General features: G+C 43.5%; 1 protein-coding gene across 1 annotated transcript in view; it reads right to left on the bottom strand.

Moving 5' to 3' along the window:
* Positions 1-8,645: 8,645 nt before the first annotated feature.
* The window catches only part of SP7 (Sp7 transcription factor), a 48,802-nt gene continuing 37,610 nt past the window's right edge, over positions 8,646-19,837 (bottom strand). The window contains exon 2 of the mRNA XM_030198365.1: positions 8,646-11,535. Coding sequence (XP_030054225.1) covers positions 10,258-11,535 — 1,278 coding nt within the window. The 3' untranslated portion in view covers positions 8,646-10,257. The remainder of the gene's footprint in view (positions 11,536-19,837) is intronic.

Here is a 19,837-nt window from a genome sequence, read left to right as displayed (position 1 = left end):
ACTTTACTTTTGTTTAGATATTTGGGTGAATGACCTTAGCAAAATCATTTTGAAAATCCATGTATATTATAGCACCCGGACTTCCCTTATCTATGTTCTTATTTACACACTTACAGAGAGTTCTCTCTGCTTAGTGACATATGAAAGCTCCAACATCTCATATTTACTGTGTGATATGTTGTATTCAGATAATAAATACTTTATTATTATTATTATTATAGGCTCTACCAGTTATCACAGACCAGGCTAGTCTGTAATTCTCTGGATCATTCCCAAGCCTTTTTTTAAAAAATGGCTCCTACATTGCCAAGCTTAGTCCTCTGGCATCAAAGCTGTTTTTAATGGTAAGTAACATAGTAGCTCTGCAGTTTCGTATTTAGAACTCTTGGGTGAATGCCTTCTGGTCCTGGTGATTTTTCTACTGTTCAATTAATCAATTTGTTTTAGCATCTCCTCTCCCATCACCTCAATTTCAAGTAATGGTTCAAAGTTATCCTCTAACCGGAATAACTTTGGTTTTGGACTCCGCCCAATATTTGATGTAGTAAAGATAATTAGAAAAAAAATATTCAGCATTACTGAATGCATCTTTTACTCCCTGGTCATCTGAAGCTATCACTAACTCTTTGGCAGGTTTCCTGGTACTGCTATATTTTAAAAAAGAAACATTATTAGCTTTTATTTCTTTAGCACGATCCTCCTCAAATTCTTTTTTGGCCTGCCTCATTGTGGTTTCACATTTAACTTGGCAGAGGTTGTCAGCCTTTCCTCATTTGAGCATAATTTCCACTTTTTCAATGATGTCTTTTTGCCTCTAATAGTTTCCTCAGTTTGAATAGCTAAAGAGAGGAGACTTGGGGAAGGAGAGCTGTAAAAATAGGAGGTGAGGCCATTAGAGATGTTCACCATTTATTCCAGAAACAAAAAAAAATGTGAAAAGTAATAGTAAACAAAGTAAATTCATCCAGAAAACAAAGAAAATACAGAACTAACCCATAAGAAGAATTAAAAGTCAAGGAAGAAATACATTTTATGAGCAACCTGATATCAGTGCTTTTTTTTTTTAAATTTGTGCCCTGTGCTTTTCCACTCATGGCAGGCTCAATGTGGCTTACATATGTGTACAAGTACTTATTTGTACCTGGGGCAATGGAGGGTTAAGTGACTTGCCCAGAGTCACAAGGAGCTGCCTGTGCCTGTAGTGGGAATGGAACCCAGTTCTTCAGGACCAAAGTCCACCACACTAACCACTAGGCCACTCCTCTAGGTAGGTTACTGATGCACCAGAGCTGCAGGATAACCACAATGAATATGCAACAGGTATATCTGCATACATTTAGGTCTGTGATCTGGGTTAATTTGTAGCCTTTAAATGACGGAACTACTCCCCTCTCCCCATTTTAAAGTCAGGATGGAATTATTTGGAAATTAATCTCTTTTATTTTTGTCTGATATAAATGCGGCATTCATTTTATTTTCAGTCAACAGATTAAAGTAAAATGTGATCAAGGGCAAGATTTTATGGCTATCTTCCATCTCCCACAGAGTTATTAGGATAAAATCAGAGGAGACAGCAATAATCCTTAGCTTCTGGAGTTGTCAAACTATACCATCTGTGTAAAAATGAAAAATTAAAAAAAAATAGTACAAGCTCAAGGTTATAACTGAGCTGTCTGGGCCCAGGCTTAAGTGTCATTAAAAGCTCTGCTGTGGGCTGGCATGGTGGCTCAGTGGCCATGCTGTGAGCTACCGTATGGAAGGTTCCTAGTTCAGTCACTGCACTGGCTGGGGCACACTTTTGACAGTCTTTGGGGGAGTCACAGCTATGGTTAACAGTGGAACCTATGGCTGGATCCTGAGCCCTTGATGCAGGGTTCCAGAAACACTGTTGCTGCAATGAGCGGATTAGGAACCATGTGAGGGTGGGTCTGTTAAAACAGGGGCAAGCCTCCACACCCAGGTAGTTGTAAATGAAGGTTTATGATGCCAGAATCCCAGAGCTGGATCGCGTTTCCCACAGGGACCAATAATTATTGCAGAAACCACCGGGCAAAATCTGTTGTGAAGGTGCTTTCTGTCTTTATAGAGTATGTGGGAAGAGGCAAGGTGACTTGTCCCTCCCATTCAGCTGTATAATATGGATCTTTTAGAGAAGGGGGAACAGAAGCATGGTTTGTAACTTCTTTGTGCCAGGTACCTCTTTATTTATTTTTTTATTTAGATTTAGCTCATACCTTTACATTGGCAATGCAAGGTAAGCTATATCAGATAAAGCAGGTTATTTTCCTGTCCCTAGATCATGGGTGGGTAGCCACAGTCCTCGAGGGCCACAATCCAGTCAGGTTTTCAAGATTTCCACAATGAATATGCATGAGATCTATTTACATACAATAGAAGCAGGATTATGCAAATCAATCTCATTCGTGAAAAATGTGAAAACCCGACTGGGTTGTGACCCTTGAGGACTGTGGTTGCCCACCTCGGGCCTAGGGGACTTACAGTCTAAGGCATCTATTTACTAACCTGTGGTAAAATAACGTTTGTGTGCTATCTTACTGCAGGGTTATTTACAAGATTCACTACCTGTTGTGCAGCAGACAGGAATATTATGCATTCCCAGCCACAGCAATGCAAAGATATTGAGTCCCAACTCAGGCCTGCTATCTTTTCAAGGGGCTGGTGTCTCTGTCCCTGGTCTGTTTCAAACAGTAGTACCCCCTCCCTCTCCCCCCCCCCCCCCCCCATTCCCTTTGCAAAGATTGTTGCTGGCCCCAGTCCCCACCCCTGTTCCGTTTTTAAACATTTGCCATGCCTCTACTACTACTACTACTACTTAACATTTATAAAGCGCTACCAGGGTTACGCACACCCTCCCATGCACACCGCTACTGAAAAAATGTTGGTGGCACCTGCAACCCCCCACCCAAGCACACATTAATTCTTCCAGTAGGGGGAGACATGATCTCTGGTCACTCCTCCCCTGGTGACTGCATAAGCCCTAGTTGTAGTACTGAAGTACTGTCACTTGGGGTCAGGCTGCCAAATAAGCAACTTATTTTTAACATGCCCTGCAGTAAAGCATACCTTAGAAAACAGGCCCCTAAGTTTGAGCATGAGAATGGAGGTTGAAGTGAATTGCCCAAGATCACAAGGATCACTGGCAGGATTTGATCCCTGTTTTTTTTTTTTCTTGGTATCAGTCTGCTGCTCCAGCCACAAGGCTACTCCCCAACCATCAGCTCTCAGGGCATCTGCCAGTACTACAAAAATAAGAACTGCTAGCATAATTAAACATCATCCTTTCCTTATTCTTTATTAAACGGAAAAAAAAAGAGGAAATCACACACACAGAAAAAAAAAAACAGTTCAATAACAGAACACAAACTGTCATATCATATGAAATGACTCCTTGAAGCACAACTGCTTTGGCGGAGTTCAGACCTGGAAACATTCGTGTGTTGGGTTATGCATGAATTAGTGAATTAATTAAAAAATAATTTAAAGCAAAATTTCCACATGAAATGTTTAGACAGATCTTTTTGCAGAGCCTTGATTTTGTTAAATATAGTCTTTTTTTTTTCTTTTGGTATATAATGCCCTGCACACTTCATGCAAGACAGGCCATTCTGAGCCAGGCTGGAGTTTGTAAGTTGCTATTGCTAGGCATGCTGGAATCTATAGTCCTACTACTGAACTGCTAATCCAGGGATGGCCAACCACGGTGACTGAGGGCCACACCCCAGTCTGGTTTTCAACATTCCTACAATAAATATGCATGAGATCGATTTGCATGTATAGGTTCCATTATATGCAAATAGGTCTCGTGCTTATTCATTGTGGAAATCTTGAAAACCCTACTGAGTTGTGGTCCTTGAGGACCATGGTTCTCCACCCCTGTGCTAATCCCATACTGCCTTGAAACTGGCATGTATGAGCCTATAGGATCAGGACAGACCAGCTCAGCAATGGCCTTGGCTGGCTTGGCATCTGATATTAAGTTCTGCACGAATAATTTATAAAAGACACACAACCACCAGAAGCATCCCCAAAATGTTCATAAGGAAGATTTTTAGGGCTCCTTTAGAAAATGTGTCTGTCCTGCCTCCCATCTCTCCTCAATGCCAAGATCATTCTGAGCACTATAAACCAGGGGTTCTCTACCTGGTCCTCAGGACACATCCAGCCAGCCAGCCAGGTTTTCAGGATATCCACAATGAATATGCATGAGAAAGATTTGCACATTCTACCTTCACAAATCTATCTCATCCATATTCATTGTATCTTGAAAACCTGACTGACTAGGCATATCCTGAGGATTGGGTTGAGAAACCCTGGTTTAAAATCATTTTCCTTCCTTCCCATTTCATTTGCCTACAGCAGTGGTTCCCAAACCTGTTCTGGAGGAACCCCAGCCAGTCAGGTTTTCAGGATATCCACAATGAATATTCATGATTAGATGTCCATGCATTGCCTCCATTGAATACAAATCTAACTCATGAATATTCATTGCAGATAGGGGTTCCCCCAGGACAGGGTTGGGAACCGCTAGCCTATAGAGACATCACTGACATCCCTTAGGAAGCAGTAAAGTCTTTATGACAGGGAATGAGAGTCACAGAACCTCCCTCATTAGCAACTCCAGGTCTGACTGGCCTGGCCTACAGTTGCTACCTCATGCAGTGGAACAGGTGGGTCCAGTAACCCCAGCATGGAGCTGTAGTCCTAATTTGATTTTCATACAGAAATTAGAAGAGAACAACATCTCCCTGCATGTAGAAGACCAAATGAGAGACTGGATCTGTCTATTTGGTGAGGTGGCAACCCTATGAGTCACCTCAGTCTTTTAGGTAGGGTATGCTGACAACTAGGCAAATATGGTACTGTAGCTCTTAGAGACCGCTATCTAAAGCCAGAGACTCTTCTAATATTACATGTCACCCAGCCACACAGCATTAGTGGGTCCCTGCTCTCTTGTCAGGCAGACACAATCTTGTTTACCAAAACAGTCACCTCATTCTCAAGAGCCCTTTGTAACAGGTTTCTGATGGCAGGTTTTTTTTTTTTTTTTTTTTAATTATTTAGAAGGGTGATGGGAGTCAGGGAAAAATGAGGGAAATTCCTTAGTGTCTCATGGATGTACTGAAAGGAACTGTTAGGAGGAACTGATGGCAACTTTGCAGAGAACACATCCTGACCTTCAGGGTCCACATTTTCTCTGCAGTAAACTTTTGTAAAACTTATTTTCACTAAGATACTGGGCATGTATAGCAAGAGCTGCTTTAAGTCAAACTTGCTGCCCAGACAGGAACTGTAAATAAAGTTCTTTGAGAATGCAAAATTGTATGGCTCCAAGTGTGCTTCTTACATACTACTTTTTCATGCTTAAAACATCTTCAAACCAAGGCTCGCAGAACCCTCAGGTCTAATGCCATATTAATGATCGCTTCTGATAGATCAAGGAAGAAGTGAATAAAGCCTCAACGCACTGCACTTCCAAAGACACAGTTGGAATAATTTAACCCTGCTTGCGCTTTGGCTTTCCGAGCAACTGCTCCAAACCACAGAGAGATTATCTGGGAGGTCTGACGACAAAGATTCAATTTCCTTTAAAAAGAAAAAGAAGAAGGCAATAGAACAAAAACAAATATTCTAAAAATGTTAAACCACGTTGTTGGTTTTTTTTTTGAGGATCTGGAAACTAGGTTTAATGAAGAATTCTGTGGATATGGTAGGGTGGATAACCATGGTCTTCGAGGGCCACAACCCAGTTGGGTTTTCATGATTGCCACAATGAATATTCATGAGATTGATTTGCATGTACTGCTTCTGTTGTATGCAAATACGTCTCATGCATATTCATTGCAGAAATCTTGAAAACCTGATGGGGTTGTAGCCGTCGAGGGCTGAGGTGGCCCACCCCTGGTATAAGGGAATTCACAGTGGACTAAGGTAAATATTGATATATCTGTTTGAATAAAAATTCAGCGAACATGGCAGATCTCTGGCAAGAAAAATAGACAAAAACTGGGAGAATCTGACACTGCTATTACCTTTTTGAGAAACTGGCAGCATGGGAGGAAGGGAGGAGCTCTTGAAAAAAAAGTTGCAATGTTCCCAGAAACAAGTATGCTCCCAAACAGGGGTTCTTAACCCAGTTCGCAGGACACCCCCAACCAACAAGGTTTTCAAGATATCCACAATGAATATGCATGAGAGAGATCTGCATGCCCTGCCTCCATTGTTTGCAAATCTCTCTCATACATATTCATTGGGGGCATTCTGACTGGTTTGAGAAACACTGCTCCCCAGTGGCGTACCAAGGGGGGGCGGTCCGCCCTGGGTGCACGCCGCTGGGGGGGTGCCGCGGCGTGCGCCTGTTGCCCTGTCTCCGAGTTCGCAATTCGCATGTGTTCACTGCTCCCTCTGAGTCTGCCCCGGAACAGGTTTGTTCCGGGGCAGACTCAGAGGGAACAGTGAACACATGCGAATTGCGAACTCGGAGACAGGGCAACAGGCGCGCGCCGCGGCACCCCCCCAGCGGCGTGCACCCGGGGGAGTGTCATTTCGCCGGGGGGGGGGGGGGGGCGCATCGGCGATCCGCCCCGGGTGTCAGCTAGGGTCGGAATGCCACTGCTGCTCCCACAGATCCCTGTATTCCAGTTCAAAAGACGCTGACAGTATTCAAAAGACTGTGATGCCAGATTGAAAATGTGGCCCTTAAACAAAGGAGAAATTGCTAGTTAGTTCTTGGTCCACTGGAAAGGTTGTGAAGCTATTTGTATGACAGTTCGGTGGAATCTTGTATGTGCTACTTGTGAACATGACATCATTGATAAAAGGAAATTATTAGATCAGCAAGTGATGCTAAAAAATCTAACTGTATTTCATACCAGTGTATTCTACTAGTTTTAAGGGATTTTATTTGTATTTTATGTAATTAATGTCCTACAACTGGTAAACTATTTATACACTGAGAGCTCGGTTTACTCAAAGGCACTATCACATTAGTATTTACCACAGATCCATTTTATGTAATGGGACCTATTAACTAATAATGCATGTTAATGGCTTCAGCATGCACTAACAGGGTAGCACCTTTTAGTAACTCGTGCCCTGACCACCCCTCCCTCAGCCTGGACTCTGCTCCCTCATTCTATAACAGGGTGCAGCCTACATTTAAACACCATTTGCACACTTTAATTTCAAGAATTCTGCCATTTACAAGGGTATGTGTCCATTTATGCGCATTAATGGAAGTAGCCCGCCTAATCGCTATTCTGTAATTACATGTATAAATGCAAGAGGGCGTTCACAGGGGGGGGGGGGGGGAAGGAAAATACTATCAATTACATGTGTCCATGCCATATTTAGGCATGCCCATGTATGCCAGCCCTAGACCTGGTGTCAATGTGTGCGGCCATATTTATGCTAGTATTCTATAAAAAACTTAGGGCTTCTTTTACAAAGCCACGCTAGCAATTCCCGCATGGCAAATGAGAGAAAGCCCACAGCAAATTAATGGGCTTCCTCTCATTTGCCGCACCAGGGAATCGATGGCATGGCTTTGTAAAAGAGGCCCTAAGTGCTGCTGTAGAATAGGCCACTATCTCCTGGATTCTATATATAGTGCCCAAAATTGGGTGCTGATTGAAGATGTGCACCCAAGTAACTTGCCTAACGAGACAATTAGTGCCAATAATTTGGAGCTAATTGGCACTAATTGGCTCCAATTTGGATTTGTGTGCAGATCTTGCTATGCACTATCCTATATAATAATTCTCACCACCAACGTTCTAATGTCTTGCCTGTGTCCGTGGCTCCTTCAGCGTTGCTGAGCTAGGCTCCGTAGCCAGACTGACGTCACTCACAGCTGGCTGTCGGCTCTGCAGCCGTTCCTCTCGCCTCTCACGTCACTGCCCCTGGAGTACGACCCCGGAGGAGCACAGCGAAATGAGAGGTGAGAGGAGCGGCTGCAGAGCCGACAGCCAATGCCTGATGGCTGCCTGTGGTGCCGCACTCATTTTTAAAAAACATTTCCGGTTGTTTTGTTTTTGTAGCGGCCGCTGCTGCTCAACAGGAGAAGCAGCAGTGGCCGGAAATGGGAGCTGGCGCCATGTGAGTAGTAGCGAGGGGGCCTGAAACTGGGAGGGAGGGAGGGAGGGGGGGACCATGGAACTGGGAGGGAGGGGGACCCTGAAACTCGGAGGGGGGAGGGGGACAACCCTGACACTCAGAGGGAGGGGGACAACCCTGACACTCAGAGGGAGGGGGGACCCTGGCACACACTCTCTGTCACACACACATACTCGCACATTCACTCTTTCTCACACAGTCACTCTCACACACACTCTCTCAAACATATACACTCTGAGGAAAACCTTGCTAGCGCCCGTTTCATTACGTACAGAAACGGGCCTTTTTTACTAGTTCTATAATAATGTATGCACAAATCCCACAGCACACAACTCAACAGTGGGTGTGGCCATGGGAGGTGAATGGGTGGGACAGGGGCAATGTTCCCTCTAAGCAGAGTGCATGAGCGATTGCTCATACATTTTAGGAGCGTCGCTCACAAATTTTACATGGTTGCTCACAGAAATGGGTTTTTGTGCTATATACAGAAATGCATTGTTAACACTGGTGCTCAAAAATTGTTGGTTTTTAATACTAGTTGCTCACACGAAAAAATATTTGCACACACCCGGTCACTCCATAGAGGAAACATTGGTCAGGGGTGTTCCTCAAATTTGCACGGGATGTGCGCCCAAATTGGGCACTGGGAATTACACCTGGTTTTTAACAGGCATAAATCTTGGCGCCCAAATTTATGCCCAAAAATTGGCACTCAATGCTATTCTATAAAATGGTGTTGAACACTGATTTTTGAACGTTATATACTGAATCTGGGCCTCTCTGTGCAATATCGCTCCTACATGTGGGCACCCTGTTCAAAGAAATGCCTCCTGTGCACCACCAAGATTGAAAACCTGGATATATTACCCGCAGGAAAGAAAAAAATAAAAGGTGCAACATCTTTAAACAAGTTTTTCCCCCCAGACTCCTCGGTGGTCAACAGCATCCCTTTCAGAGAAATAATGAGAAGTCACTGAGTACCATAATACCATCAAATTAAAACAAAATATACCAAAAAAACTCACTGTAATTAAAATTATTAAATTAAAATATCTGCTGGTGAGACCAGACGGCTCTCACTAAAGCTACAACAAACCTCTTTCCCTTTGGCTGTCTTCTACACACATGCCCCGTTCCCCATGCTGCATTTGATAATATTCTGTGAACAGGAGATAAATATCAAACCGAGTTTCATAACCCAGCACATTAAAAACATAGAAGAAATTCAGTCACTTCCAGCCTCTTTGCAGCTATTTCAGCCTCAGCTGTGGGTCCTTTTTCATCGTTAAGAGGTCCCATTAAATTTGTGGTCACATAACTTAAAACCATAAATAGAATTAATACAAATTTATAGCTTAAATAAATGACAGAAACCAAAGTTTGTCCCTGCTTAGTCCTCCCTTCTTTGGGAAGTGTCCAGTGATACCGGGAGAAGACACCTTGTTCTGCCCAGCTCATCCAGAAATTACTTTCTTTTCTTGTGCCTTGTCGCTCCCCTTACTCCTTCATTGGCGGTAGAAGGGAAAAGTTCATGAATAAAATATGGGCCCTAGCTATTCTTCATTAATAATTTTTTAATACTCTTCAGCATCACCTGAACATCAATGTTTCCCCTTTCCCTTGTTTTTTTCCCCTGTAGTCTAATCTGACCGTCATTTCTTGTTCTTCTTCAAAGGCTGTGGGGCTGAATATCTGGTGTTTTTTTCAGCAGTTAAAGGTAAATTCTTCCCCCCTCTCATTGAAAGTGGATATGAATAAAGATCAGAACTCAAGGGGAACCGTGAATCTGAAATGTCATGTAGTTAGATGGGGGTTTAAGGGGCAGAAAAAGGTACTGTTTCCCCTAGAAGACCCCTGAAAGTATATGAAGGATAGGGGAGGAATGGAGAGGGAGGGCAATTGAGCTCCTGCAGCTGGAGTCGACATGTCTGAGCACAAAGTATCTTGCTGGGCATAAAGATGTGGCCAATCCCTGGACAGGACAGCCTCTAGAAGAAATGGAATTCAAGCTTCTGTGACTGTCAAGCAAGGTTGGGCTGTTGCAAGGATAGGAGCAGAGACAATGTGCAGGTTTGCCTGAGAGAGGAAGAGACCATGCAGGTAAGTGGGTGCTTCTGCTTGTGTCTAGATCTCCAGTAAGCTGCTTTGCTCCGGGCTCCTGCTGGCCTTCTCCTCCCCATTGGCCAAGCTGTCCTGTATGCCATTGGATGGAGAAGTCGCTGCCACGCCCACCTCATCCCTCTCATGCTCTCCCTCAGTGGCTTTGATGCCCCCAGCCTCCGTATGCGTTTTCTGGTGTTTGCTGAGGTGATCACTCCGAGTAAAGCGTTTATTACAGAGGAGGCAGGTAAACTTCTTCTCCCTGGTATGGGTTCGAACATGCCTCTCTAGCTCATCTGACCTGGTGAACCTCTTCCCACAGAATAGCCAGTTGCATACAAATGGTCTTTCTCCAGTGTGCCATCTCAAATGGGCTTTCAGGTGGGATGCTTTGCCGTAGACCTTCCCGCAGCCAGGGATATGGCAACTGTGGATGGGTTTCTTCCTCAGGCTGGCTGCCGATGTTCCCAGCCGCTCAAGTTCCTGGCAGTTGGGGCAGTCACAAGATGACCTGCCTGTTGTACTGCTGTAGGATCCCCCTCTGGGAGATTTAAGTCCAATGGAACCATCCATCAGTGAGTTGTTGGCTACTGGCTTGGGCTTATACATGTCTTGGGACAACATGTGTTGGCCAGAGGGAAGGAGGTGAGATGAGGAGGTGATCCCGACGGCTGGGTAGGAGGCAGGGTTCAGAGTGGTAAAATCAGAGCCATAGCTGGGTAGCTGAGCATTGATGGGATTCTGTGTTGGCATGGATTGAAGAGAGGGCTGCAGGCCATCTGACTGGGGCTGGGCACTCAGCCAGTTGGTGTTGGAATGCATGTCCCACCACGAGGCTGTGGCATTGGTTGAGCTGCTGGAAATGCCAGGGTGAATGCCAGCTTTATACCAGGATCCATATGGATGTGCCATGTCCAAAGAAGTATAAACGTTGGGCAGACAGTCTGTTGAGGGGTGCCCCTTGGACACTATGAGAGATGGATCTTGAGAAGCAGAGGATGTTGGGAAGGAGTGAGAGAACGGATTGTAGTCAGTGCTATAGGTGGTGGAAGCTTGGGGGCTGGCAGAGGGGGACATTAAGCCGCTCCCACTGGGGTAGGTAGCAGTGTAAGAGTCCCCCATGATGTCAGAGCTTCTGCTTTTGGCAATAGACAGGTCAGAGCTGAGGCTATAAAGTTTCTTCACAGAGCTGTTCCCAGTTTTCCCAGGAGTTGCTGAATCTCGGATGGGGCTCGAACCTCCAAACTTGTTGCAGGCTGCTGTTAGCATAGCCAGGGGGCTGGAACCATATCTTGTTTCATCCTGGAAGGCAGCAAGAAAAGTGAAGACATGAACATTTAGTGAAACAAAGAGATAAACTGCTATACTGTTAACACTGAGCAGCTCTTCTGAGCCTAAGAAATTATTGAACTGTCATTCATGCTAATACCTTTTATAGTATCAAAATGTGCAGTGTGCTAATGTAATCCTTTGGGTATCCAAGAGAAATCACATTGGTCAGGTTTAATGGCTACTACACAAAAACAATTATAGTAGTAGATGAGCTGAAAATGACTCAGGATCTATCAATTCTGATTAATATACATACAGTAAACACAAAAGATAGGATCCAAAAGTACACAAACCAAAGCAGCAAAAAAAAAAAAAAAGCACAAAAGAGCCTACAAGAATGGAACAATGGAGATGCCTTTTATTTGATTGACCCGACATGGGCCGTGTTTCGGTGCGAACTGCGCCTGCCTCAGGGGTCAAACTGAACTCTCAACAAAATAAAAAAAGGTCCAAAGTAGTCATTCAGAATAGTACTGCATAAGTTTAAGCAGCTCAACAATGTCCATACGCAACGATGGCTCCCGACAAACATGGCACTCTACAAGAGAAGTCATGCAGTCACGAACCCCCTAGTTCTATAATCTTGTGCACAAAATTATGTACACAGGTGATAGAATATTGCCAGTTATGTGCATTAACTTAATTGATAAATTAGGCGCTAATTGGTGTTAATCAATAATTCGCTAAAATTAGTGGGTCTGTGCAAAACTGCACTTATTAGTTGGTATTCTATAAGCTTAGGGCTAGATTCTGTATATGGCACCTGAAAAATCTGCATGGTAAAAATATACGTCTAGACATAGTCTCTAAAGTACACTTAAATTTCCACATGGTATTATAGAATATGCCAAGTGCCTCTCCACATGACCAAATTTGGTCACATTCATGTAGGCCATGTTTTACTTGGCATAAATTGTGTATTCTATAATAATGCGCATAGATTTTTAACACGCCCATGACCCGTCCATTCCACGCCCATAACCATGCCTCCTTTTCAACTATGCGACTTGGAATTTACATGCATCATGTTACAGAATACACCTAGTGACTCGTGCATGTAAATCTTAATTAATGCCAATTAGTGCTGATCATTGCTTGTTAGCATCCAAATAGCGGCTCTGAGTAGCTAACTAACCAATTAAGTTATGCACATTGTAGTAGAATATGCTTCGATTTCCAAGCGGAAATTAAGGTGCAATTATATAGCAAATTCTATAGAATGCAACTGCAAGGGGGTGTGGATGTGGGAGGGGCATAAGCAGGTCAGGGGCGTGTCCAGCACTTGTTTGCTCAGGTGATTGAATACAGTCAGTTAATGCACATGGTGGAAGTGGTTACGTCTAAAGTTAGGCGCATAAATGCAGACTTTGCTAGTATTCTATAAAGCAACTGCATGCGTAATTGTTGATATCAAATTGTGCTTAGCATGCATCATTCCAGCGCCTAACTTTAGAGAATTACCCCCAAAATGTTTGCCTAGAAAGAACTGGATTGTGTACTCTGGGACTAGGAAGTGGCTTTTCTGCATTTGTACAAGATTTCTGAAGTTAGGATATGCAGTTTCCTCTCCAATTCCCATTTCCAGTCTATTCACGTAGCCAATGCTGCCCAACTTGTTTTCCTTATAATCAGCATTGCGCTCCAGTGAAGTATTCTGGAGAGCGGGGCCTTAGGAAGAGCTTACTGGAACAGTTCAGCTGCATTTAGCTTTCAGAGAAGATTAGGTTTATGTTTATTAGAACTTTATACGCTGCCTTTTCATACTAGACAAAGCAAAGGATTTTTCAGACTAAGGACAAACATCTTACATAGAATTAATTTTTGCTTGGGGACTCAAAAGTGTAAGAAAAAAGGCCAAACTCAGTTTGAAAAAAAGTGAATTCCATGTTAGAAATTTTTTGTGCTTAAAAGCAGACTGAAGCCATCAACTCACTAGTTAGCCTCACTTACGGACAAAGAAAATGTAAATTCGGAGTGTAGCATGTGCTCTTTTTATACCTGATGGCATCATGCCACAAGCTGATATCAGGCAAGGTTCATCTCATTGTCTGACAATAGACACATCCTGGATTTCATATTCCATTTTCTCTCTGCAATAACCCAACTGGCAAGGTGTGTCTAAGGGAACAGGCTGAGAGGACCACTAGGCTAGAGAAACTCTTGGCTCTATAACTTTCTCCCTTAAAGCACTGAGGAGCTCTGATTAACATATATAACTCTGAAGCAAACTCCACCACCCTATAAAAAGAAACCACTAAACTACCCATCCCCCAATAAAAAAAAAAGTCAACCCACTTCTAAGGACAGTCGCCAAGCAAAATTGCCAACTGCCAAGTCAGTAGAGAAAGAATGCTGCTGGTACAATCTTACTCAGTGTTACTACTATATATTTTCTTAAGGGACAGAGCCATTTTTATTTTTTCCTAAGATTGGCATACCGTGAACTCCTGAGGCAGGAGTTATCACTGAAACACTGTCCGTGTTGAGTCCCTACCATGGTTATGCACTCCCTTCACATGGTTTTATGTAAATTTATTTATTAAAGTTTTTAAGACACATTTTGGTCACACCCTGGTCTTTGGTCATCTCCACTGTCTGTTTTTTGCTGTCCTTATAATAAGGAACAGGCTAGAGACTATACATAAACTAGAAATAAACCAGGAATGGATCATTTTTTTCTGACTGACTTGGAGTGAAACAGAAATCCTACTACTAATTGACAGATCTTTTGCAGGGCTGCCCAATAGCAGTTTCATGAGGAAACATTTTGGCCAGTACTGGTTTTGAACTTGCATCCCAAAGCAGTGTGGTATATATAGACCCTGATTCCTCCCATAGAGATCAGTGCTGCAGGTCCCACAATGCACATGAGGCTGTCTGAAATTCAGAACTGGCCTAAAATCTCCCTCCTGGAACTGGGAAACATGACAGCTCTGCAAAGCATCTCTTTAGAGCAGAGGTGGGTAAAAACACTGCAATTTAACATTTCATATCTGAATGATATTGGTTAGAAATGATTCTCAGGATAGAGGAATGCAAAAACAAACAAGGTCCCCAAACCACAATGTGGGAAAAACTGACAGTAAATTACAATGTTCCTGACTCGGTTCTCCTTTCTGTGCATGACTGCCTTTGGGAGAAACCCCTACCCAGTCAGTCCCACCCGGGTAAATGGTTAAAGTTTTACATGAGTGCTGAGGGCCATCTATCAAAGGGACACATGAAAAAGCCTGCTTTCCTCTATATGCTCAGCAGCCATGGAGTGTTTAATTGTTCAGCCCATAGAAAGTGGGTGGAAAATGACTCTTCCCAATACAGGCCCTGAAGTCAAAAAGTGCCTTTGTAAGCTGGACAGAAGTCTCTCCGGCCTGTACTGCCTCGCCTTCCTATTGTCCTCTGTGGGTAATATTTTCTTTATTTGTTTTGAGGCTGGAGTTTTAATTTAATTAGTTTGTGGTGTTTTAAAACCTCTTTTCTGAAATTACTTCCTGATTCTTGTGCTTTTAATCTGGTTTTAAGAAGCTGAGGGTTTGCCAAACCTGACGTTGCAATCTTGGGGGAACAAAAATGTATTTCTCATAGGCAAAGAGCAGTGGAGGAGTGGCCTAGTAGTTAGAGCAAAGGCCTGAGATACAAGTTAGCCATTATTCAAACCTCACTGAAAAAGGCCAGAGAGTATACCTCATTCTAACTCTGTTATTCTAGTACAGAAATACACAGCTCTGTCAATGCACCTCACTCCTACCTTGCAACACCTCTGCTTTTGATAGGGTTACTATATGTCTGGTTTTATCTGACATGTCCATTTTTTGAGGACACTACAAGACGTCCGGATGGGTTCTTCCAGCCTGCCCGTTTGTCCGCGTTTACGGGTAAGTGGGCAGCAGGCTGGTGCTGGCGGGCCTCAATTTGTCCTCCCCACCCCTACCTTATCATGCCTTGGTGGTCTAGTGGCCAATTCGGGGCGAGAAAGAAGCCCAATCTTTCCTGCCTGGCGATGCCGCTGCCAGCGCTGTTTCAAAATGGCTGCCGAGACTTCCACAGAACAGGGTTTAAAGCATCCAAACATGGCAAGTCTGACAAAATTTCTTGTTTTGAAATTGTTAGACAGCATGACTGTGGGCTGTGAGTGGCTGAGGAGCCATTAAGAAAACAATTCCCACAAATTCAACAGGGCTAAATAAGGTGAGGGGGACTGGCAGGCAGACAGGAGCATTACTGAAGTCCCCTGGGAAAATACACTGCTCTGCTCCAGTGATACTGGTAAGAAAATTACAATAATAATAATTATATTAAAAAATCTTTCTATGCATCAATAAAGTATCTCCAACATACTGTACCCCTCACCAAAAATCATTTTCACTGATCTGCAGAAGATAAAACAGATAAAACAAGTGTAGGTCCACTTTTCATCGCACCTGCAAAAAGGGCCCTTTTTTGGCCGAAAATGGACATGCGGCAAAATAAAAATTGGCGTGCGCCCATTTTGGACCTGAGACCTTATTGCCACCCATTGACTTAGCGGTAAAGTCTCGCGTGTTAGCCAGGCGGTAATCGTCAGCACACATACACTGCCAATTACCGCCCGGTTAGTGCGGCACGCCGGAAATGTTCCTGCACACGTAGTGGACACACGTGAAAAATGAAATTATCGGCCGGGCCACGTGGTAGCCAGGCTTAGTAAAAGGGCCCCTTAGAGATCTGCATGCAGTGGATGTATTGCATGCAGATCTCTCTCATGAATATTCATTGTGGATATCCTGAAAGCTTGACTGGCTGGGGTGCCTCCAGGACCGGGTTTGGGAACCCCTGGATTATAGAATATTGTAATTTATGCACATTTCTTGGCAATCTAGGCACAAGCTTAAGTGGGCGCACCTAAATTATACCTGTGTGTTTGCACAGCTATGCTAGCATTCTGTAAAGCAGGAATGCTCAATGTGGGTCCTCGAGGGCTGCAACTCTTGTTGGGTTTTCAGGATTTCCTCAATGAGTATGTGTGAGATCTGTTTGCATGCACTGTGTTCAAATAGATCTCATGCATACTCATAGTGGAAATTCTGAAATCCCGCCTGGGTTGTGGCCCTCACGGACCGACACCGAGCACCCCTGCTGTGAAGGAAAGTGGCGTCTACGTTCCTTTTTTAGAATAGACTCCAGCAAGACACCTTCTTAGCACCTAAAAATAGGTTCACTGTGATACAATACCCTCTGATTTTCCCATTTAAGAATACTCCACCATCATACTCAACATGGAGAGTTCCCCTTTCATAACTGGTCTCCAAAGTGTCTCCAATAGTGAAAGGCACAGTGATAGTGGAAACTTTAGAAATAAAAGTTAACGAGAAAAGCAAACAAAAAAAAAAAAGACTATAAGTTGATATCTTTTTTATGTTTGACCAGCTTTTGGAATTAAAACCCCCTTCCTCAGGGCAGGAGGAAATGAGCCAAAAATGACAGTACCAGAATATTTAAGATTTTGTCATGGTTAGGAGACGGAGAAGCATTCAACACCATAGGCACAACCCCAGTTCCTTCTTTCATAAGCCTTTGCAAAGGAAATTTTCAAAAGAGAGAGAGGATCCAACAGAAACACCCTGGAACAAAGTTTCTAAATTGAAGAGCCTGTCCTTGGGGCTTAAAAAGAAAACCCATACACCGCTTTTGTTCATGCCTGTGGTGCTTATTTTAAATTTAAAAGGAAAAGCCTGCTGAGACACACCCCCATACATTCAAGGTCGCCTATTATAGAGTCAGGCTGGCTGCATCCTAAAGAAAAGAAAAAAAATGGTTCTTTAATTTCAAGAGCAAAGAGGACTATTAAAAGCCCAAAGCACATCTGGATTTCAAACTTTGTGGCTTCCAAAAGTTACTTGGTCCTTGTCTCATCTACTTGCCTGAGAAATTGTATTTTCTTGTCTTTGCCAGCCTCTCTTATCCTCAAGCATCCCAGCCTGCCACAGCTTTGAGAGAGGAGAGGAGAGAGGGAGAGCAGGGAAAGAGGCCAGAGGAGAACCAAAGGTACCTGTAGGAGGAGAGACAGGTGGGACAGATTGTGTGGGTGACAGACAGAGAGACAGGCAACAGAAATAGAAATGTTTCAGGAAGAAAAGAAAGAAAACAAATTATTTGCATGCCCACAACAGTTCAGGAAATATTTTGGAATCCTTTTACTAAGCTGCAGTAAAAACAAACACGTGCTTACTGCAGGTTAAAATGTTTTACTCAGGTGTCCCGCAGTAATTTCAGGATCGGTGCACGCTACCCACGTGTTTGGGGGTGGATAGTGGATGCAGTTATGCTAACTGGTTAGCTCATGGGCATTGCCGCGATAACTGATTAGCACAGGATTAGTGCATGAGCACTTACTGCCTACAAAATAGGTGGAGGTAAGGGCTCAGGTGCTAATGGAGATGCACTAATGTGGAGGAGTAGCCTAGTGGTTAGTGTGGTGGACTTTGATCCTGAGGAACTGGGTTCAATTCCCACTGCAGCTCCTTGTGACTGTGGGCAAGTCACTTAACTGTTCATTGCTCCAGGTACAAAATAAGTACCAGTATATATGTAAACTGCTTTGAATGTAGTTGCAAAGTACCACAGAAAGGCAGTATATCAAGTCCTATTTCCCTAATGGAGAAATTAGAATATGGCCATTTATTGGAAAATTCTGCCTTTTACCGGCAGTGTAAAAGTGGCCTCAGCACATGGAAAAGACCTGAGTTGGGGCTTCACAAGCCACATTTTAGCGCTGCTTGGTAAAAAGGCCCTTTATTTTTTTAATTGATTTTCCATTGAAAAATGACTTTTTAAAATGTGATAGTAGAATCATAGGCTAGCCTGTGTCAGCCCTCAAGAACGGAAGATAAACCTGGCTCATTCCCCCCCTCCCTTCCATTTATCTTCCTTCCTGCCCCACCCTCCCGCAGAGTTCCAGTAAGCCTGGTAGTGAGAGCTGGAATGCACTCAGTCCCCACAATAAGGGATGGGCTGTTGTTTGCAACATACGAAATGTCAGTGACAGAAAACTCTCTGAAAAATAACGTGTCAATGAACACCAGCAGGACTATTTTTGTAGTTTGCAGGAAGAGTTATTTAATACACCTTGGTGGCACATTTGAATTCTAGTACCGCTGGACAGAGCACAAACTGGGTTTTCTGTTAAGTGAACTCCTTAAAGAACCCCAAAGATGTGGAGTTGGAGCACCAACTAACCCATAGGAGCCTACTATGGGCACCAGTGAGTGCTAGTTGATTTCCAGTGATACCGAGGGGTCTTTTATATACATTATCATATAAATAATGGTTTAACAGCGTTTGAGAGTTAACCCGATCCTGCTACTGTAGATTGGCACATTATTTTTCAGAGAGTTTTTCTGTTATTTGGCATTGTTTGTGTCTCTGCACAGACATTATCTGTTTGGGAATTTTTCCATCCCTACCCCACGGCAGCTCCCAGTCACTAATTTCCTTTTCAAACACAGCTGGCCCATGGGCAGAGCTTCATTAACTCTCAGTCCTGTGTTCCATGGGACCCTGCTGCTATCTTTTCTATGGAGAGCAGCATTGTGCATATATCTGTCAGGGTGACATCCAGCTGATGAGCAGTGACAAGGACAGGGGCTGCTGCAGTTGAATCTGAAGAATACAAGCCATATTTTTGTAAGTTTGTTTCATGACAGCAGATTTATACAAATGTGTCACAGAACCCCAGCAGAAATATTTTAGCTTTGCTACAGAATCTTCTCCCAGGATGCCACAGAAAGCAAATCACCTTGCTTATATGCTCTGTAATGCAGGGACTACCATAAGCCAAATGCAATATAGTCTCTCCTATCAATATGGTTCACGGACGAAAGGGCAAGTATGCAATACACAGGAATATGTACTGTGCGTCCCCACTCCCCTGTCAACTTAAAAAAAAAAACATCTGGGCATGTCCTCTTCTAGTGTGAATAATATAAGGAGTGACCTAGCAAAGTGTGAAGAATGGGCCAGAAATTGGCAGTTAAGATTTAATGCTAAAAAATGTAGGGTCAGGTACTTGGGCTGCAAAAATCCGAGGAAGAGGTACAATATAGGGGGTGCATGAAAGTAGAGCGAAACAATGGTGAAAGCCAGAAGAATGCTTGGTTGCAGAGGAAGAGGAATGGCCAACAGGAAAAAGGAGGTGAAGATGTCCCTATATAAGACTGGTGATACCTCATTTAGAATACTGTGTGCATTCTGGAGACTGCACCTTCAAAAAGTTATCAACAGCAGCAGATATGATACA

The sequence above is a fragment of the Microcaecilia unicolor genome, chromosome 3 (assembly GCF_901765095.1).
Source record: "Microcaecilia unicolor chromosome 3, aMicUni1.1, whole genome shotgun sequence".
Classification (NCBI taxonomy): Eukaryota; Metazoa; Chordata; class Amphibia; order Gymnophiona; family Siphonopidae; genus Microcaecilia; species Microcaecilia unicolor.
The sequence above is the reverse complement of the archived record's forward strand: the minus strand, read 5'-3'. Positions and strand labels throughout refer to the sequence as shown.